The sequence below is a fragment of the Neodiprion lecontei genome, chromosome 5 (assembly GCF_021901455.1).
Source record: "Neodiprion lecontei isolate iyNeoLeco1 chromosome 5, iyNeoLeco1.1, whole genome shotgun sequence".
NCBI classification, from domain to species: domain Eukaryota; kingdom Metazoa; phylum Arthropoda; class Insecta; order Hymenoptera; family Diprionidae; genus Neodiprion; species Neodiprion lecontei.
Genome location: NC_060264.1, coordinates 21,379,922 through 21,400,179, shown reverse-complemented (window position 1 = coordinate 21,400,179; position 20,258 = coordinate 21,379,922). Strand labels below are relative to the sequence as shown.

Below are 20,258 nucleotides of genomic sequence, written 5' to 3'. Positions count from 1 at the left end.
ATTCCAGCGACTGTCAAGTCCGGAACTTTCTTGCTGAATATCTCGGGAAAAATCTAACCAACTAATGCAATTGTATGTATTCAAGTTATAAGGTATAACTTTCACGATGATAGAAAAATTTATGCTCATGCGAATTGCGTTGCTGCAGAAATATTCTTCTCCGTTTTCCAATATCCGCATATCGCTCGATCTGCACACGTGCCTCGAGCTTTTATTCCGACTCGCTTTTCTCGAATGTAATATAACCTGTAACTTATTCGCATGTATGTTCCCTTCGCTTCGACTTAATATACATGTACATATACTCGAACCTGGAATCGATAAAAACTTTTGCACGATTCTTAAGCTGTATAGAAAACGGAGTGAAAAGAAAAAAAGAGGAAGATACACGCAACTGACGGTTCAGCAAAGCGAGTTAGCATATTGCGTGAGAATTCATAATCTGCATAGATGTTCAGCCGGCAAACGTTTTGTACTCTCCCCGCCATGTTGTATTCAGAGATCCATTTTGTTGTTTTGGATCACGAGTTATTGCGCCGGTTAAAGACAGCACGTATTGAAAAGAGGGCGGTAAATACGCAATACAGGGTAAAATTTATAAAAATAATTTATCCCGGATGAGAATAACGACTATAGGATGAGATGGGCGATGCTACAGGTACAGCGGTCCAGGAATTTTTCTTCGGTTGGAACTTTTCCCTGGAAATTTCTTACAGCGTCTTTTGTCTCATGCCAACCGTGCCTGAGCCTATGTGTCTCTTGATATCTCATGGTATATGGTTTTTTCTTCGTGTATACAGGTTCGAGTTTATTCCTGGCCACTGATACTGCGCCCTCGCCCTTCCCCGTCCGACTTAAGCCGAAACTTTATAAATTATTGTGCGATACTTACCTACAAGTTATTAATCCGTCTCCCTCTTGCTTCTTGCATTCCCTGTTTCTATCTTCCTCAGCCTTCGTGTCTACCACAGACCGCGGGACTGAACTTACTAATTGAATTATGACGTCTCAGACGAACTCACTTTGCAGCTACGCATCTAATCTGAAAACAACCACGGAGAGAGGAGTTTACGGTAATGCGTTCAAACAATCAAACTCGGAAATTTAATTCAAAATTTATGGCATTTTCAAATTTTTCACATCTCGAACCGCGTGCGGTTAGTTCCCTCATGTATATTTTCTTGGACAGAAGGAAGTATTTTTTCACGTCAGCCGCAGCCCATGGAAATAAATAAATTAAACCAAAATCACCGAAATCCACACGTGTAAGCAAAAAGTGAAGAAGGAATATACATAATCCATAAAAACGTGTTACTTGAGCCGTGAGGGAAAAAACATTCTAGCATCGAAAGAGCTGGCGGATGAAAAGGAAAAAAAAGAAAAAAAAAATTGAAAACAATACATGAAACTAAAGACGTTTTTTTTTTTAATTGTTTATGGGTCCAACGGGGTCAAGGGTCGCAAACCGTGTATTCATTGAATCGCTAACGGTGTTACGGCTAATTTGTGCCCCGCTTAGGTAATTACGTAGAGTGCGCTATTCAGGCACTAAAACGTGGACCAAACGCCCTTGATAAAGGCTCGAGGCATATAAAGCCCAGACTCGATAGGAGCACCGACTACATGCAAGTATAGCATGGTCTGTGCTCAACGAGCAAACATTCGTATCCTTGTCCCCAGAATCGGGAGCAACACTGAGCAGTATGTATCGATTACAAATGAATAACCCCCTACAGAAGGCAATATCCCCCAATTCAATGTTTCGGATCATCAATTGCTAGCCACTTAGTGTGTGTGTGTGTGTGTGGTGTTTACGGTTAGCATTTAAATGCGAAAATACTGTAACAAAGCAAAAAATGCGAACGTGCTAGTAATAGCCTTCTTAAAACGTGATTTCTACTCGGTTTTAAGGGATTATCACTACCACTGGTCCAGGCATCGTTGGCGAACGGCTCGGTGACTCGGCTTCGGTTTTGGCGTGCGAGAAGATGAGAGAAACCGCGACAAGGATGAGGGCCGAAGATTCTACCAAGAGCATGGACAGCATGTCTAGAGGTGGACTCAACTCCCGGCAAAGCCTTCTCGACCTTGTCAGTTGTAAACTGATGGGCAGACATACGCCCAGTCACCATTATTATCACCAACAACAGCAGCAGGTTGGTAAATTGGTTGATATAGCGTATGGGAATGGTTATGTTCAACGTATTGACGAACAAATTTGTCAAAACGTTTTACTTCCTCTTTATTTCTATTCATCACCTCGCCTACAATGCTTTTCAAACTTGACTTTGGTATGTTAATCTGTTGATTTATTCAACGAATTCTAATATTGTGTGAAACGGAAATGGACTTGCGAACAACTTCACGTTTTTTAGAGAACATGGTCGACAACGGTATGTCGACAAAAATATCATCTCGGAGATCTACTAAAAATAGTATATTCTGTAACAAGGACGCAAACTCGGTCTTTTCGGGCCGAGCGCAACTTTGCAATATGAGTCGTAGGTGAGCACGGATACGAGCCGAAGGCAAGTATGCTTGCGTGAACCGAAGACGAATATTGCAAAAACGCGAAGCAAAAAGACCATTTCCTCGTTGTTGTGCACGATTCTTTATATAAAAAGAGTATATTACGCGTTTTCTTACAAAGTATGAAATTGAGGTTAGGGTTGCGAAATGTCAGATTTCATTGCGATAGCATTGTACTCCGCGCATGCGCGTTCGCAAACTCACTCTAGCGTCACAAGAACGATCGTGTACAGAAAACACGCCTGAAATAACGCGTAAAACATACTCGCGTTATATAAAAAACCTTAGGGTACCTCACGTATCGTCGTGTTGATACGTTGATAGAATTCCTCGTTTCAATAGCACTAAGTTTATTAAGGCATTTTTTTTTCTTAGCTTTGTTGAACCATGACTTATGATAATATTTAATTATAGAATTAATTCCATAATTCCGAAGGTAATCATGTTTTGGAAGAAAAGATGGCCACCTGAGATTCTGAAATTTAAATTAATATTGCTGAAAACATACAAATGAACTGTATTTCATATTGAAGTTCTTAAATTCATCAGATACCATTTTATGGTAGTAAATCTACAATACCGATGAGCCATGTTTACTTTTAAAAGCGGTTTTTTGTAACACCTGCACGGGAAGTTCGACTTCGCGCACTGTAGAGGGTGCGCGAAGCCATCGATTCGCCAACAGTTCCAGAACAGTTAGGTAATGTTTATTGCCGCACGATAATCTGAACAAATCAGGTGTAAGCAGCGCAATCGGACGTGACGAGTCGTGACTATGATCGTGTCCGCTGTATTGCAGCAGCACGTCTACGTTCAGGTTAGACTACTACGTTTACAATTTTCTGGAGTCGAACTTCCTCTTACAGGTATTACAAAAAATAGTATACGATACGCGTGCGCGTATGTCACCCTCGCACTCCTGTTTTTGTTACCCTCGCTCCGCTCGGTCGACAAACTACATTCAAGCGAGAACCACGTACTTAGCGCACTTGTATCGTAACTTACTATTACTGCATGTTTTACCAATTCACATCGACCTGATGTACCGAAACGAAAGTCCGAAAGCTTGCACGACGCTTTCTGTGCCTTGATATTTCTAAAATGAAGCTGAAACCATGAGCTCTTATCTACGTTCGACGCTATATTGTCCTAACTACGCGCACATTAACGAACCCAATAGGATTAGTGCTTAGCAAAGTGCCTAGACGGGAGACCCTGTAGAGAATATGCTAAGAGCACGCTTGATTCGTTCACCTTGAATGAAACGCTGCACCATTGTCAAAGCATATGAAAGCGCGACTGCAGCTATCCCGGCTAAAATGGTAGACCGGCATGTCCAGGTTTACTCTGTGTCGCAGCGATACTTCTCATCGTCGAGGGACTCCCTGTCTGCAGCGTACGTAAACAGAGCGGCGGCGGTTAGTTCAGCGGCCAGTGAGCTTGATCTGAGCAGAAGAGCACGCCGGAGAGACCTCAGAGGACGATTGAAACTTCCGAATGCCATTACCCTCGCCCCTTCAAGGGACAGTGGCGCCCACCTTCACAATCAGTCCTCTACTAATCACCTCAATACTGCTGGCAGCTGCAATGGGACCGAGACGTGAGTATTACCACCTTCGATGTAACCATCGTAAGCGCTAAAACATTCCTCGAACCTTCTACGGCTCGCCTGCGATTCATATTGCAAACTTACGCTCGGCGTAAAACGACCTAATTTACCTCCTTGTTGCGTAATCAACTATTTTTCATGACACTTGAAACTATTCTAAATACATAAATGTTTTTGTTTGTTTTTTTTTTTACGGGAAATTAATTATTTTAAATTGTCTATAAAATTGGAAATGAGAACGAAAATTACGGCACTGGGAAAAATTTGTAACGATTTTTGTAAAACATCCTTTTTGCGATACACATTCTTCTAGGTTTACAAATTATTGAAACTTGTATTGCATCGCCAGGCACTGATATGTATATACGTATTATCGACTGATGCGTTGATATTTTTTAGAGCAACTAACCGTCAAAAATCTGAAATTTATACATGACACATCGTCTCGATGTATCTAACCTCAAATATTCTTACAATTCATACAAATATTTATCCACTTAAATAGGATTCGGAAAACATTTACCGATGCTAGGTATTGTTTGAACAAATAATGGGAACACGATGAAAAATTGGAAAAAGTTATGAATATTTGGTTTGACGGGAATAACACAAGCATCGCAAGATAAAGGGCAAAATATGAGTTTTAACCTTTTTTCACAGAATCGGGGTCATACAAAAATAATAGCGATCCCAGGCATTCTTTCCGTGGATGCTAGAAACCCTTAAAAACCAATATGACAGCCCAACACCTTGCTCAAAAAAAAAAAATAGGAGCAGGTAGTCTGGAACCTATCAACGGCCACAGACCGAAACAGGCATTACCGAAAACATTTTTCCGGTTTTGAGATGGTTATTCGTGGTTTTCAAGGCCTGATAACAAGTGATCACTTTCACCGGGTGCTCCCATTAACACAGTTTTGCAAATGAATCATCAAAACATAAATCAGTTTCAAATTCTGATGCATGACTAGTGAAGTGAAATGACCTGATCCAACTTAAAATTATGTTTCCAATGAAATGGTCACATGAAAAAACAGTCTTGCGATTACTTGGTAAACTTCTTTGTGAATGCATTACTCAATATTTATCCTGTTTAACGCAAGTTTAAGGATCTAGTGACAAACAATTATATTTTCTTTTGATATTGTATTCGGAATTGGAACTGCTGGCAATGTTTTCACCGCGTCGAAGTGTTCTTGTTACGAAAATGGTCCTCTCGCAAATATCGAGTAAAGATATGTGCGTGCGTAATAACAATATCAATAACCCTCACCAGTTGCACATACAACACTTGTTCAACGTAAGCGACTCTCGGTAATGACGGCGCGTGACTTTTAACCTCCGTTTTCGATGTTTGCGCAGCTGGCTCGATATACTTGCGTCAAAAGCCTAAATAAAATGTAATGAGATCGGTTTGAAGTGAGCGATAAATTTTTTCCAAGGAGATATACGGCTCATCAACAGCAACAGCAACGAGGCAGTAGAGGATTTCCGGGACAACCCGGAACCCGAGGATTCAGGACGGGGGCGCCAAACTGGTCCTTCGTCTTTGATCCTGCAGGACGTTTATGCTACTACTGGTCAATGGTTGTGTCCCTCGCCTTTCTCTACAACTTCTGGGTCATCATCTATAGGTTCGCCTTTCAGGAAATTAACGGTAAGACTTTAATCGGCTTCATCGACTGACGGAATAGAATGCAAGGTCATGTAAACCAAGTCAAACAGCACAATATAGCGGCTATGCCTTTGATCTTCTCAGGGTTTTCCCTGCACTGACAAGGAACCCTTAACAAATCAGCTGACACCAACAGCCAGCTGTTCAGGTAATTTTGCAAAGGGTACTGCAAAGATCCTCGCTATAAGCGGCGAGTGATCATCTCACTCCGACTGATTTCGAACTTCTCTTTATTTGATCAAACCTTGAGCGATTTGATCAACGATATTACGAGCTCCCTTTCTGTGGCTTCCCGTCAGACTGAACAGCTGGTTGTTATTTGCGAAGGTTGTCGATTCGACAATGAAATTCCAGCCGAATTAAAGAGGCTAAAGAATGTACGTTGGCTTTCTGGACTTTGAACTGACTCCTCGATTCATGATTTGATTTGATAGGTGAGACCCTGGTTGTCTGGTTCTGCCTCGACTATCTTTCCGACCTTCTTTACCTCATCGATATCGTCTTCCACTTCCGTACCGGATATCTCGAGGACGGCGTACTGCAAACTGACTCAACCAAGCTGAGGCACCACTATATGAACAGTACCACGTTCTACATTGACTGCCTCTGCCTTTTGCCACTTGACTTTTTGTACTTGTCGATCGGCTTCAACAGCATACTCAGGAGCTTCAGGCTCGTGAAAATATACCGGTGAGTCTCGATCCTTGAAGTGTCGTTTTTGTTGTACACGCCGAGACAAAGAGACCTCTTCTGACCCTTTTTAATTATCGCACCCTTTCTGCAGGTTTTGGGCGTTCATGGACCGGACGGAGAGACACACCAACTATCCAAACCTCTTCCGTTCCACGTCGCTGATCCACTATCTGCTGGTGATATTTCACTGGAACGGATGCCTCTACCATTTGATATGCAAGAACAATGGTTTCGGCAGTAAAAATTGGGTCTTCGGCGACTCGGAAACCGCTGACGTGGTCAAACAATACCTGCAGAGTTACTACTGGTGCACCCTCGCCCTGACAACGATCGGTGACCTGCCCAGGTGAGTGAAATTACCCAAGGTTCGATTTTTACTTTCTTTTCACGTCCAAGGGGTGATAAGTGTCAGTCAATATTTACCGCGTCTCGTACCTTCAGCCTCTCAACGTCACGTACTATAAGCCGTTTGTGATTGACGTTGGATATAAATTCATTTGCTTATGCCGGCTCCTCAAATCGAGGATTAAACGACGCTCGCGTTTTTTACTCGATGTTCTTGTTCTATCACAGTTTTCGAATCGAACCTGTAGGAACTTCGAGCCGAAGGTTAATTTCAGAAACTTCGAATCACTCTCATTTGAAAATCGTTGTACCGTCGAATTTCAGGCCGAACGCAATCCCCTTTTTTCGGAAGATCCTCTTTTTTTTACGGGTTTCGTTTTTGCTTTCTCAACGAAAAGAAGAAAGAATATAAATAAATTGAATGGATGTAAGGGCGCAAAGTAGGACAGTAAATTCTTTTCTGTTATAGGCCAAGAAGTAAAGGTGAATACTTGTTCGTGATAGGGCAACTACTTTTCGGATTACTTCTCTTCGCAACAGTTCTCGGTCACGTTGCAAATATTGTTACTTCCGTCAGTGCGGCCAGGAAGGAGTTTCAGGGTGAGTGATTTGAACTAATACATTACGTACACCATCAATTCACTGCTGTCATTCATACCTTCTGCCGATTTCCGTGTTTTCTACCTTATTTGAATAATTCGAACAAGCATACCGCCAGATTCCAGAGACTTGATAACAGAGTCTGAAAAATGCCAACATTTAGATGGCGACATATTTTATTGCGTAACAACGAACCTGCGACAATTTTGTCGATTCTTGTAAACCTGTTCATGTGCATTGGTGACTGTGGAAATTTCTCAAAATCTATACAAATCTGTGTAAATATATTACACATGTGCATATGATATACATATTACGTAAATGTTGTGCTGTGTACATTCGGTTCGCGAATTGTCTTGAACGGCAACTACCACCGTGGCGACAGTGCGAGGTATGCATACATCATTTACGTACATGCATACCCGTTTATGTATACATATACATACAAGGGGCCTTTGCCCCCTTGCGCGCTTCGCGCAAAACCGCCGCATTTCGGGTTTGGTTGGAAGGGGTCTGGGAGGTATTATTATTTTTATTATTGCTGTTATTGTTATTATTATTATTATTATTCCCAGATTTCCGACTCACCGGCGGCGGCGGTGGCGAGGTATTTTGATATATATGGACGTGGGTGTATGATTTTTCCCACAATTTCATATGGCTCACCCGGAATTTCAGGGGTGTCCAAAGAATTTTATGAGTTTTTCCCAGAATTGACCTGACCGCAAGCGCGTTCGTGTGTGTCGGGTGTCTTCGGGTGTGTTCGGATATGTTCGGATGTGTTCGGGTGTCGTCGGGTGCCTTGGTGCGTGTGTGCGGAGGGGGGGGGGGGGGGGGCAGGTCGTATGGGTCAGGGTTCTTGGATTCCTGATACCGCGGCGTGGCGGCGAGATATCTTTATTAATATAGAGAGATATTATGGATATAATATGTCATGTACGGATTATCGAGCAAATTCATCACGTGGCAAAGGTATGCGCGTCGTAGGTACTTTACAGTATACATGGAGATACCGCAACTCGTGCGCGCTACAATATCTTCAAAATTTTCACAGTGCATCCATCATAAAAAAATGTATGGTGTTAACATTTTTTCGGTTCATTTCCTGGGTCTACACAAGGTCCAATTTCATCTTTTACACGTTAAATCAGCCCTGTTTTTTTTTTTTTCTATCAATGACATTTTTCATTAACCGCTGATTTGCTATTCATGAAATTTGCGTTACTGTCTCTTATACATTCTCCTCGTTTTACGGTCCATTTTGGACGTGTCTACCTAATCGATTTTCAAGTTGAAGAGTATTCCAAATCATGGTAGGGATTTGTGTAAGTCATGTTTTTAGCCAATTTTGGGTGAACCCCTCAAAGTCCCGAATGGTGAATATCCTGGACACCCTGAACTCCCGAACGCACATTGTTGCGACTGATTCATCCTTCGAATGCGCAAAGTCTCGACCACGCGTTGTCTCGAATGATAACTGTCACGTCCGTTTGTTGTCCCGAAGTAGGACAGTCAAGCCCGTGCATTGTCCCGAACGAGAAATGTCACGTCGCGGTATTTTCTAAAGCGCGAAGAACGCTGTTGGGTTCGACTGTATAGTATGTATCAAGAAACAGCTGTAAATGTTGTGTTATCATTTTTAGAATCCAACAGGTTCAATTCGACGCTTCAACCTCCAATTTCGGCGGTTCAACTTTATACCTAGAAATTTTCTTCACTGATAAGTCGTAGCTTAACTACCATTGTATTGTTGACGTGATTTTCACGATATTTCTTCAGTGAGATTACTGGATTATATTTGTACAAGCGTATTGTTTTATATTATTGTTGTTTAATATTCTTAACTAATGCCCATCGTGCAGTACCCAATTTTGGACATGTTTGGCGACTTTTTGTCTCACTTTCTCCGTGTTCAAATCATCTTCTTACAATTCTCTTGACATTTCATCAAGTCAAATGCGACTCGATTATAGTGAAATGTGAATGTATTTTATGTTTTTTGTGGGTGCGTTGAAATGAGATTCAGTATTTTTCAAGTTCGGATATTTAGGGTAATTTAAGACGATTGTTGGCCAGATGTTTCGACTACTTGAAAATGATATAGAACCCACAAGTAATGAAAAACTGTGCGTAGTGATTTACCCTCGAATAATATATATACCACATGTAATAAAAGAATTTAAAAATACCCGTCCGTCATGCAAAATCAGATAATAAATGCTCGATGATGATAAAATTACTCGGAAACGTGAAAAAAAGAAAAAAAACAATCCCATAAATATAAACAATTGTTAAAATAAAACAAAAATACAGACATATTATTCGCTTGTTTTACCTTGCATTTTGAAATTAAATTTTGCGTATAATTTCATCCTCTACTTGAATCGTGAGAAATATAGTACGTATATAATTTACTCATAAGACCCACCCAAAGGGATATACGTAATACATGTATGCAGATTATCATACAGGGGAACGTAGGGCACGACGGACCTCCGAAGCAGCTAATTATTTTTTTTTGGCTTTTGAATACCGGGTATAAGTTGTTCTAATCTATCTCGAACAAATTCATCATAATTTTACCGTAATTGTAAAAAAAAAAAAAAAAATTCTGGAGTACGACGGAGCCCCTCCAAAAAAGATTTAAAAAAATGTTCTACTTTTTTTTTTCTCAATGACGCATTTTTGTCAAAATTTTTTTGCCCCACGTTCCCTTATAAGGTATATATATTATATATATATATACACAGCCTTCTCTACTCACGGGTAACTGAATTATTTAATGCTCTGCTTAATTAAGGGAACTTACTCTTAGCGCAATTCCTCTAGTTCTCTCTCTCCTTCTCTCACTCTCTCTCTCTGTAGTTCTCCGTTCGCCAGTGGCAAGAAATATAGGTAGCTAGGTCATTAAATATTTAGAAAGGGTAAGGAGTAAAATTGCTGAACTAGTACCAAAGCCCAAGATAAAAAAAACACATGAAACGGGCGAGTGAAAGAAAAAACTATACCGAATAATAGTGCAAAAAAAAAAAAATCGGAAATTTTCCTCTCGATGTGAATACCATTTATGCTGCAGCTTAACTCATGTAGGTATATATATATACACATACATAAGCTTATACGGTGAAGACGTGTGTCGCGAATCATCTGAGCCTCTCACCAATATCTCTCTCTCTCTCTCTCACTCTCTCCTCTCTCTTTCCCCCTTGCGTTTCGACCTTTATCGTTGCAGTAAATTAGTCAAGGCAGGGAAGTGGCTTGTGAGATTACTTAGGATAATTGGATCGGGCCACGCGTTGATTTTATGAAATTAACCCTTACTCGGCGAGAATGGACTGCCGCGACGCGACGGCGACACTGACTTTAATATACACAATATATGTATATATATATGGAGCATTCCACGTCAGTTAGACTATGGTCTGACCTTCACTTTCTTGGATTTGGTCTGCGTTTTTTTATATTGCTGTTCCAACTCTAAAAATCCTTCCAAGTTTTTAAAGATTTTTCCAACCCTCCGCGTCGCGCCCAGAGTGCCTTGAATGGTGTTATTTTCATAGTGATTGTATAATTTTTAAAAATTAGGAAACAATTACGTAAATTCTGTGGCCAGAACCGCAAGTATTGCAACCAAAATAGAAGTGGATAGGCAAACCCGTATTCTTTTATTAGTCTTTCAACTAATTAACATTTTTTTTCAGACGTTCGATTTTTTTTTTTTTTGAATTTTCAGGGAACAACATATCTTTCTTAATACAGTGTTACAGGGTGGATGATTGTGATCAGGACGAGTGGCTATCGATGACCGCATCCACACCCAGTCGTGATCTTATTACGGCCTATTTCGGGTTCGTAACTCGTTGAATACGCGCACGTACGAAGGATAAGAGGGAATTAGAGGAACTTGTATTCAGGAGTTGAATGTTAGTGTATATAATTTATTTATCGCAAAAAATATGGAGAGTACATTGAGAAGTTATGTAGAAGGAAAACGGAAGATACGTGAATTTAGATGTTGGCCGTATGAAAGATGATTTGAGAGTGTGAATATATGGGGGGGGGAGGGGGGGGGGGAGGGAAGATGCAAGGGACTGGCTAGTTGCAGTTTCGGAGTAGAGGAAGCATCCTGCTGATCCGGTATCGCAATCGAGGCAATGAGGTGATGATAAGAAGAGGATGCAGGGTATAAGATGGCTGTAAGAGTGTAGGAAAAGTATCCAAGGTCTGAAGGACGTAACAAGAAGAAGAAACTATCGATTTTAATGAAAATTCGACATTGTGTTACGGGATAGAGCGGGGTTGATTCAACGATCGGTTGTCGACCCACCTTTATACCCAACCAAGATGTTATTTGGGTAAATTTGGGTCCGGTCTCGTCGCTGTCCTCGATCCGGGAATAATGGAAGGAGTGACAACGAAATGGAGAAGGTATATTTTCGGTTGTATAATTACTTTGCCAGAACTGGAAAAGGTTTTAATTGCGTAACTAGGCGAAGTGGATTAGGAATAGGTGAAATGAATATTTAGAGTGGAACCGAGGTTGAAGCTGGAAGTTGAAATTGAAGTCGGTTATACGAACGTCGGAATAGAATTGTCTTTGATGAAGGATGGAATAGAAGTTGATTAGACCAACGTTGGAATAGAAGTGGGCCTGAGACAGAAAGTACGAGTAGACGAAAGGTGTGGGAATCCAGAATATTGGAGAATAGAATTAGCGGCGTAAGGGCCGAAGCGAGTAGCGTGAAGCTGCATGGAAATAGGATGATGGTATGGAGACTATAACTTTACTACAAGGGACGTGGAAGAGTTAGCGGGTAGAGGCAAGAGGTGGTCGAAGAAGATGGGGATGATGTGTGGTGGAACGCCGGACGTAACAATTGTAAAATCACACTAATTTAGAATTTTTTTTAAATTTCAATTGAAATTTAGAGATTGTTTTAGTATTAGGGAAGATACATTGAACCCTGTATCTTCAAAAAACAAATTAAAATGACGAAAATGAACTTATTAATTAGTTGAAAGATTTATAAAAAATTACCGTTTTACCTGCCCCCTTTAATTTTGGTTGGAATATTTTTAGTTTTAGGCACGAAATGGGTGCAATTTTTTTCATAATTTTCAAAAATATTCCAATCATTATCAAAATATCATCATTTAAGGAGCTTTGAGTGGCCCAAAAACGGTTGGAAGGATCTGAAAAATTGGAATGCCTGTTAAAGTTGGAACAATAATGTAAAAAATCACGCACACAATCTAAGAGGGTCAGACCCTAGTCTAATTGATATGGAATATGGAATATGGAATATTTATACACATTGCACTGTGAAATGATGAAAAATAAATAATAAGATATTCTACAAGGCCGAGGAGTGAGAATTATTATTTTTTTATTATTGATAAGTTTATACAAAAAAATTGTTCACCCTTCGATTTTATTTTCTTTACACTGCAAGTTAAATAGCCGCTCCTCTTATCACGTAGCATCGATGTAAACGCATTTACAGGGACATGAAAGTATAACAAAACAATGCGAATTATTGGAAAAATAGTTTTTCCGACAGGCGCGACACGGGAAAAAAAACGCATAAATATTCTAAATTATATTTTATCCATATGTATATGACTTTCAACCACGAACATGCGTAAATATTATCCTACGCACGTGTCTCATGCATCTACGTACATTTAGTTTCACGTCTACTCGTTCAGAGAGAGGGGACAAACAAACAGTTGTGCAAACATGTATAAATGCACCTTCCTACACCATACTCGCGGCGTCCAAACAGTTTGAATAAAATATACACCCACAGAGTGAACCGTTTGTCTCCGGTGCCGTTTCCACTACAGCTGCACGCTGTCACTGCCGCCATTTGTATTGGTATAACATGCCTGGGATCCTTGTCCTTCAATTTCTCAAATTCACGGCACATGTGTTCCTCGAATTATTGGGATATGAAATGTTGAAGGATCTGCCGTCAGATGGCAGAAGAATATGTTACACTTACCGGGTTGTATTTAATTATAAAACTCGTTTGTGAATGCATTTATTTCACTCGGTACTAACTTAACGGACGTAAACAGAAGTCCAATCACTTGCAAAAAGTTTTCTGCCTCACTTTGCCGAGTATTTTAGCCAAATCGATCAGCTGTTGTCCCAGTGAGACGCCATGTTACTGTAGTCACGCCTCTAGCTTTGATCCGAATGGCCGCTTTGCATGTTACACACCTTTCGATCGGTTCTTTCGATTCGTTGCAATCGCTTGTCTGTTACTCGAGACAAAACCGAGATTACCGATTCTATGAGCAAGTTGTTTCTTTTCATATGCGTGAAGTCAGTGACAGAAGGTTTCGTGGTTCTTCAACTGAACAGCTAGCTGTCAACTGTTATTGTTTGACTCTTTGTGTCTCGTCTGGTATATTACTTAGTCAAAATTTTTAACCGATACATACTTTTCGCTGGCAGTAAATTCGAAAATTCAAAATTTTTATCAAAAATCTCGTTGGAAAATTTTGTGCGTTACGTACACAATTGAATATCTTCGCAAGCTTGACGGTCTCTACGGTACGTTTTCCATCTTTTCAACTTCTCTATGCTTCTTTTTCGCATAATTCAGAGCTTAGAAAAATATTCAGCATTTCTTGATCTATCGGAAATACCGTAAATTGTAATTAGCTTCTTTTAGAATTTTTTACAATAGATAACGTGTTTCTTGATTCATTGAAAAATTTTACTCCGTGCGGCTTATCCGACCTGTCATAAATATATAAATAATATTAAATTTGTGTTATATCTATGTTTTCAGCATTTAGAATGTGGAGAAAATATTTTTTCTTGGTCACTTAAAGAATAAATAACATTTTTACAACGCGTTGTTAGTGTTTCGGTGATCCGGAAACATGCTTTTATACTCTCATAAATCAAATTCAAAATTTATTCGACATATTTCTTGTACGTTCAGAAAATCGTGTAGTATAGGTATTACAGGATTTTAATTTTTTTCACATATTCAGCGATATTATTACTGTATTTATGTGATTAAATTACTCAGGAAAACGTTTCCCGAATTTTTAAAACCAGGGTGAAATTTGTTTACCTAATCTTCCGCGACTTTACGCTAAAGCATATCATACACGGAAAAAAAATGTGGAAATTCTGATATTTATATGGAATTTTGTAACCTGTGTGATATAGCGAAAATCGTAAAATATGGCGAATCATAGTGTACAGAGATCCGAGGATAGTCAACGAGCAATTTTATACGGTCAATAATAATGTCGGGAGTAAACGAGGCCCCAAAATCAACAACGAATTCCGGTTCTGGTCCAGATAAATCAGATTGTGACGCGTGCTGTAGAGATTATACACCAATTGACGAAACTCTGCTGAACGTAGGTTATTAAGATTTTGATTATCTTTATTATTGTGTTGCGCAATGGACTATATTTTTTTTTCCACGTATGCAATTAGATGTCAGACGACGATTACATTCGGTTTAAATAAAATTTCGTCATCAGGTACAGGAAGCTTTGGCCTCCTCGCCGTTGGGCTGCACTCCCGAAACTTCTTGTTTAAACTCAACGACGTTGAAGAAGTTGAGAGAAACTGTGACCAAACCCGGAAATCCACCTGCAAGCAATAATACCGGAAATTCAAATTGCAAAAGCTGAAATATTTGTTGCGAAAATTCTTCGACGTACGTAAGTGAGCTTTTCCAAGTGCCAAAATTTGATTTTCTTCCAAGTTTCCAGGGAAAAGGAAAACAAAATTAAGAGCAAATAAAAAATCTCAGTCAACTCCAGACAGAATTTGATAGCCAATTTAGCAAATATACTTTTTATACACTTATTCGAGATATTATTGTTCGATCAAATTTGACGTTGCTAATAAAATGTGTTGAAATTTTTGTTTTAAAAAACTGGGGAATAGTACATTGTGTATCAAGGGCGGAAAGCGAGCGATTGGTACGAGTGCGATTTTCAGACAACCACGGGGACTCAATTTTGCCCCGGGAATTCGGGCAAGCCGATATATTTTGCGATATTTTGCGCTCTTTCATTCGTTTCCGAGCGAGAAAAAGACACTTTTTGTCCACTTTGCATACATTAAAAGGCATACTTCCGGTGCAGAATGGACAAATACTAAATTGCATATCTGTCCGTATTTCCAATGACACAGATGGGTTATAAATTCGTTTAGAAAAATTTCATTGAATTGAAATTTTCAGCAAACTTTTGTAAGCCATGCCGGAATCTGGTCCTGCAGGTTGTACGCGAGATGATAACTGTAAAAAAGATCGACAGCTGAGGTTAGCAGCAGCCGTAGCAAGTAAGAAAGAAAATCTGATGAAAATCGGTTCAACGATTCGTCTTGAAAATATCGAACCAAAATCCGTACAGATTCCTCTATTATATACCTCTCAATGAAAACCTTGTTCTTCCGAAACTTTAACACTTTGTTCAGAGAATTCGGAACCTCAAGCTTCAAAATCGGTTGCAACGACGGATGCTGGAAAATCGTCGGTAAAAAAGGAAGAAAACGTGGCCTCGTCAACAGCAGCAGTATCAGAATCGACAGCAGGAGCAGCAAATTCGGAAGATGAAAGAAAATCGGATTAGAGATATAGACACCTCAATTCTGGCTTCAAGACTCAGATTTTGAACCGATACTTTTAGCGGCCGAGACTCAATTCGAAGTGATTTTAAAAAACACTGTCACGAGTCCTGTGCGCTCTTTCACGATTAATCGAATCATCGACTCATTACTAATCTAGAATTAAAAGACTATATCCAATATCGGGATAACGAAAAACCTACTCTCGATATCGCAATCCGTATATTTTCAACTCTACTGCACAATTATGAGCGGAAAAGACGACAACGATATACCGACAGGTCAGAGAATTTTTATTGAATTAAAATTACCGATTTTCGCTCACTGCGTGAGTTTAAAAACAAGTTGATATTATTAGTATTGATACTATTATTATATCGAATATTTTTTTATTTCGATATCTTTTAATTTATCGCCGTAATTGGAAGGAAGGATTTAAAAAAAAATATATTCAATGTCTGCGTGTTTTTCTTGAAAGTAATTGATAATTCTTGTAAAACGTGCAAAAATGTATACAGACGTCAACGCCGAGTCTGTGGAAATGTCGGATGAATTGGCGGAGGCAATCTTCACGCTGGCATCGATTTTCGGCGTTATCACTTTGGCCGGTTTCTTTCTTTCCTACATAAGCAGTCCGTCCGAAAATACATGATACCTGATACCCCTACACATGCATACATGCGATAAATAAACGATTCAACGTACAAAAGCACTAGTGATTTATCTTTTCTCCGATATGCGCCAATTACTAATTTTTCTTCTAATTATTGTCTCAAAAGAAAAACTAAAGGATAATGAATATGATATACTGTAATATAATACAGAAAGTACATACGTTCGTAATCGGGATATACGAAGATGCTACTGCAAAATAAATTACCATCGCTTGAAATTAAATTTACCGATAAACAAGATGAGATGTAAGTGAATTTCCTTTTGAAAAAAAAAAATTCCTGTATTTTTGCTTGCCTCTTTTCCGAATAAATGATGACTTCGTGTGGTTCAAGGGGCCCTGAGGGCGGGAGAAGTTTGATGGAGGCTTAATGCAAAGGGGGCGGCGAGTCGAGGCGGCGACCCTAGCTTGAAGAAATTGAAATTTAGCTCAATCCAGTACGATGTATAGTACATATATATAGTAGGTATATATATAATATATACACACATATATATATCTATATATATATATATATATATATATATTCATCACCTCGATGGTGGGCTGAGTGGTAATCTTGGAATGTAATACGTTTTATAATATCGTAATATGTATAGCTATCTCGCGCAACGCGCGTACATATCTAACATTTATAACTGCTCTAGGAAGTTTCTTCCGTTCGTTTGTATACATAGAATACATATACATGCCCGAATACGTGTATCGCATTCTTGTAAGGTGAAGTAAATTGAAACGACGAAAGAAACTGGCAACCAGAATGATCTTCTTGATTATAAAAGTCGTACGAATTTTGTGTTGAATCTCAACCCCTGCAGAACATTCCTGTAATTCTTACACCTTAAGAGGAAGCCCTGGTCGATATCGTTGTTGACGAATTATACCCCTGTAATTTCATAGATTCCATGCCATTTCTTTATTTCTACGTAAAATGAAAATGTGTTACAGTATTTTTGTTCAGAATTCTGTTTAGATTATGACTGTTAAACGTGTTTCCGAGTATGAGATACGCAGACTTTGATATTTCGAGATATATACGTCAACGTCGAAATCGACCAAAGCACCCCGTTAGAATATTTTGAACATCGTGGCTAACCGACTTAAGAGCATTTACGAGAATCGGGACTATTTTTTCTCAGAACTTCGAATCGGTTTGTAATTTATTGTAAGATGATCGTGCTATCGGCTGAAATTGCGCTCTGGTCACCCAGGTCTGAACACATATCGTACAGATTTTTCATCTATTCGTTTCACTGCGATACGAGTTTGAGGTTATACTGGGAAAATTATTCAATTATTATTCCGTATAATAATTTATCGGTCCTAGCTGGTCCTAACGATCTGATCCCAACGAATTTCAGATTGAGCCGATGTTTTAAAGAAAAAATGGGATGGATTCTCATACATGTTGTCAAATCAGTCACATGACGCCACGATCATAACCCCTCAACAGGGGCGGAAGGGCGGGGGGGGGGGGGGGGGGGGGCAGAATTTTCTTTGGGATTAGATGGATAAATCGATCTGTAAAGTCCTGCGAATGAATGAATATTTAACATGATTTTCGTTTTAACGCTCGTCACGACGGTTGAAGAGGTAAATAAATTGATCGCAAATCTACGTTGCATTGTTACAGTGAATTAATATTCACGATGTATTATTTTAATTGACCAAAAAGGATTCAATTCAGTCTCGCGTTCTTAACTCAAATCATCCCCTTTCCTTGTTTTGGAAATTAGGTGGAGGTTTCGACCACTTGAAAAATCTCTTTGGGGCGAGCAGCTTAAATTCGTGCCTGCACTCGAGTTTATGATATACGTTGTAAACTTCAAGGTGGCAGCGACAGGTCGTCTCGTAATTTCTTTATTTGGTAACGGTTTTAAGGTGCGTCTACAGTATACAATGACCCGCAGAGTTCCCTAATCTACTACTTTTAGCTGAAGAGTTGCAAAAGAGCGTAAAGAAGAAGTAGAATAATAAACTAATAAAAAAAATTCAATTTTCTTGCTTTCTTAATTAAAAGAACGGGAAAAAACGTGGGGAAGAGAATGGTTCAACAAAGTGAAAGTTAAGAAGTGGAAGCACCGTTTCATTCTTCTCCAGGTTTGTGACCCGACCTTTTTGAAGAAATATGCTTGCGTAGCCCTCACGATTTACGTAATTTCAACCGTGAAGAAAAAATTCTCGTACAATCGACTTGTCCCTCAAGAAGGTGAATTTCCCCAACTGGAGGCTATGACATAAAAAAGAATTTTTTTGCAACACCTGCATGGAAAGTCCATTTTTATGCACCATTTACAAGCACCGAAAGTAGTCTTTTATACACATGTGCGGGAAAAAGTTTCGCGCATTGCTAGGGGTGTGAGAAAAAAACCTTCGCACATTGCCGGCGGTATGAGATAAACCTTCGCACATTGCTAGCGGTGTGCGAAAATGACGGTCGCGCTTTTATACACAGTTGAGCATTTCGCAAACAGCTGCACTAGCGCTACCGATGTAATAGTTTGTCACTCTTTGCCGTGCTCGACATCGTCACTGAACAGACATCTTGCCGTGGTTTCGTGTAAAAATAATCGTGTATGTCGGACTTTCCATTACAGGTTTAGCAAAAAATAGAGTTCGATACACTTGCGAAAGTTGGCAATGCCTATCTCGCGTGAATGCGCCCCACTCGCCCTTCAACTCGTCTACGGGCTCGTGCTGGGCCTTCACGCTTGTGCGGGCATTGCCACCTTCGCGCACTAGTATCGAAAAACACTATTTCCAACGCGTTATTCCTGGTCTTTCTTTATTTCCAGTCTTCGGAGTCATCCAAGATTCCTTTTTTTCTTTTCCTTTTACATTTAGTAAGCTGTGGTTTGTTTTGTTTCTTTAGGATAAATTTGTGGAAAAGATTGAGCAATCTCCTCCGAATTTTTTTTTTATGTTTAAAGGACGTTCTTCCCAGCTTTGTTCTGCAGTTACACCTAAGGTGCAAAAAATATAGGTGTTCTCCCTCTGTTATTCACCCAGCTTGTTTTTAAGCTGGCAATAAAAATTCGCTGAGGTGTTAGCCGGGCTGCTGCCAGCGCGGTTGAAAGCCGAGGCATTACTTTTTTTTTCTCTCTTTCCTGCGCTTGTCTCTTTATCCTCATCTTTATCCTCGTTCGCTTGATAGCATTAAAATTTTTTACACGGTCAGTCCGTCCGGCACATGGAATTACGTACGCACTTAACGTCGTTGGTTAGCGACAGTAACGCCATCCGGCGGATAATCCTGAGCAGTGTATTCCTGAAATAATCAGAAAATAAATTTGCCAACGTCGTGTGATTTTCTTGTGTTGTAGTCTACTTGAATCTTCGATGTTTACCTCGCTATAACCTTTATTTTTGTGAATCAAAATGTCAGATCAGTTACTATTTGAGGGGAGGTTCGCAAAAAAAAAAATTATAAAAATAAATTCTTTCAGCTATAGCGTATCCAAACAGCAGAAAATAAATAATTTGCACACAGCGCGTAATCTGCGTACCTGCGACGTTGCCGGAT

General features: G+C 39.6%; 1 protein-coding gene and 1 long non-coding RNA gene across 4 annotated transcripts in view; both read left to right on the top strand.

The window, feature by feature from the left end:
* LOC107226631 (cyclic nucleotide-gated cation channel alpha-3) overlaps positions 1-20,258 on the top strand; it is a 77,235-nt gene that overhangs the window by 16,603 nt on the left and 40,374 nt on the right. For both annotated transcript variants that reach the window (XM_046740332.1, XM_046740333.1), the window contains exons 2-7: positions 1,912-2,156; positions 3,870-4,129; positions 5,581-5,795; positions 6,248-6,503; positions 6,598-6,852; positions 7,321-7,451. In XM_046740332.1, the coding sequence (XP_046596288.1) occupies positions 1,989-2,156; positions 3,870-4,129; positions 5,581-5,795; positions 6,248-6,503; positions 6,598-6,852; positions 7,321-7,451 (1,285 nt within the window). In that variant the 5' untranslated portion in view covers positions 1,912-1,988. The remainder of the gene's footprint in view (positions 1-1,911; positions 2,157-3,869; positions 4,130-5,580; positions 5,796-6,247; positions 6,504-6,597; positions 6,853-7,320; positions 7,452-20,258) is intronic.
* On the top strand, positions 13,131-16,331 carry LOC124294567. 2 transcript variants are annotated; one of them, XR_006904456.1, is made up of 5 exons: positions 13,131-14,013; positions 14,644-14,840; positions 14,967-15,149; positions 15,677-15,777; positions 15,913-16,331. It is a non-coding gene; the product is annotated as an uncharacterized LOC124294567 (long non-coding RNA). The 2 variants fall into 2 exon arrangements; XR_006904455.1 differs by having other exon boundaries at positions 15,677-16,331.